This window comes from Micromesistius poutassou (assembly GCF_964030765.1).
Source record: "Micromesistius poutassou genome assembly, chromosome: 14".
NCBI classification, from domain to species: domain Eukaryota; kingdom Metazoa; phylum Chordata; class Actinopteri; order Gadiformes; family Gadidae; genus Micromesistius; species Micromesistius poutassou.
In genome coordinates this window covers 4,841,522-4,842,931 of record NC_140284.1, presented here as the reverse complement: position 1 = coordinate 4,842,931, position 1,410 = coordinate 4,841,522, and the positions used below count along the sequence as shown (strand labels likewise).

General features: G+C 43.0%; 1 protein-coding gene across 1 annotated transcript; it reads left to right on the top strand.

Annotated features, from left to right (window-relative positions):
• Window positions 1-774: 774 nt before the first annotated feature.
• On the top strand, window positions 775-1,410 carry LOC311358143 (gamma-crystallin M1-like; the record flags this gene model as incomplete). The annotated part of the gene is made up of 2 exons (XM_084478146.1): window positions 775-1,029; window positions 1,135-1,410. The coding sequence occupies exons 1-2, from the start codon at window positions 826-828 to the stop codon at window positions 1,408-1,410; spliced, it is 480 nt and encodes a 159-aa protein (XP_084334272.1). The 5' UTR covers window positions 775-825.

Below are 1,410 nucleotides of genomic sequence, written 5' to 3'. Positions count from 1 at the left end.
TGCAGACTGCCTTTAATGAATTTCAGCAGTTTCTTGTAAGCCATAAGCTTGTCTTGAACCCAGACAAAACGGATGTGGATGTTGTTTTCTAGGTCGCCTACCCTTGACCGCGCTCAAAACATATGTAAAGTACACTCCAAGGTGAGCAAATTCAAATGGTTAATTCTTGTAAATATCTCGGCATCTGGCTTGACTCTAAACAAACATTTCAGGCCCATGAGGAACACCTAACAATTTCCAGAGAAAATGTGGATTTCATTACAGAAACAAGTTGTGTATTTCAATCTTGAACAGGAAGACATTAGTTTTATCATTAATTATATGAAAAATTTAGTTAATATTTGAATCCTCTCCTCATTTGAATCCTCTTTAAGTTTTTCAGTGAAGCATCCATCTATAACTTAAATTAGGACAACCCTGTTAAGAGCATGTGGAAGCTTCTCAATGGGCTTCTACAGTATGTTGAGTCAGGGTCATGAGTCAGTAGTTTGAACAATAGGGGCCGTCATGCAGTCTTTGGGTCTGTTCAGGTATAAATGTAGGGGCTTGACACAGGTAGAGCATCAGTTCACCAACCGATCTCTGAGACCACCAACACCGCAATCATGATGGGCAAGGTAAAGATATTAACATAAATCATTGATATGAATATATATAATAACTTTAAATATATTGTACATTAAATATTGCAGCCAACTTGTTATTAGCAATAAGTAATAGCACAATATAATCATAATCTGTAATCATATACCATGGTTGACAAATTCTTTGTTTCAGATCACTTTCTACGAGGAGAAGAACTTCCAGGGTCGCTCCTATGAGTGCATGAGCGACTGCATGGACATGTCCTCCTACATGAGCAGGTGCCAGTCCTGCAGGGTGGAGAGCGGCTGCTTCATGCTCTATGAGAGGAACAACTACATGGGCCAGCAGTTCTTCATGAGGAGGGGAGAGTACAACGACATGCACCGCATGCAGAGCATGGGAATGATGTTTGACAACATCAGGTCCTGCAGAATGATCCCCTTCGTAAGAGAAATCACAGTTCAACTTTTACTCTGAACTAGTTCAGCTGTTACATTCACTGTGTTGATGACTCTGCTGACACTGTTTCTCTGAACCTCTGCATTACAGCACAGAGGCCAGTTCAGGATGAAGATCTATGAGAGGGAGAACTTCGGTGGTCAGTTCCATGAGATGATGGACGACTGTGACAACATCCAGGATCATTACCGCATGTCCGACTGCCAGTCCTGCCACGTGATGGACGGCCACTGGCTGATGTACGAGCAGGCCCACTACAAGGGCAGGATGATGTACATGAGGCCCGGAGAGTACAGGAGCTTCAGGGATATGGGCATGAGCGGCCAGAGGTTCATGAGCATGAGGCGTATCACTGACATGTGTTAG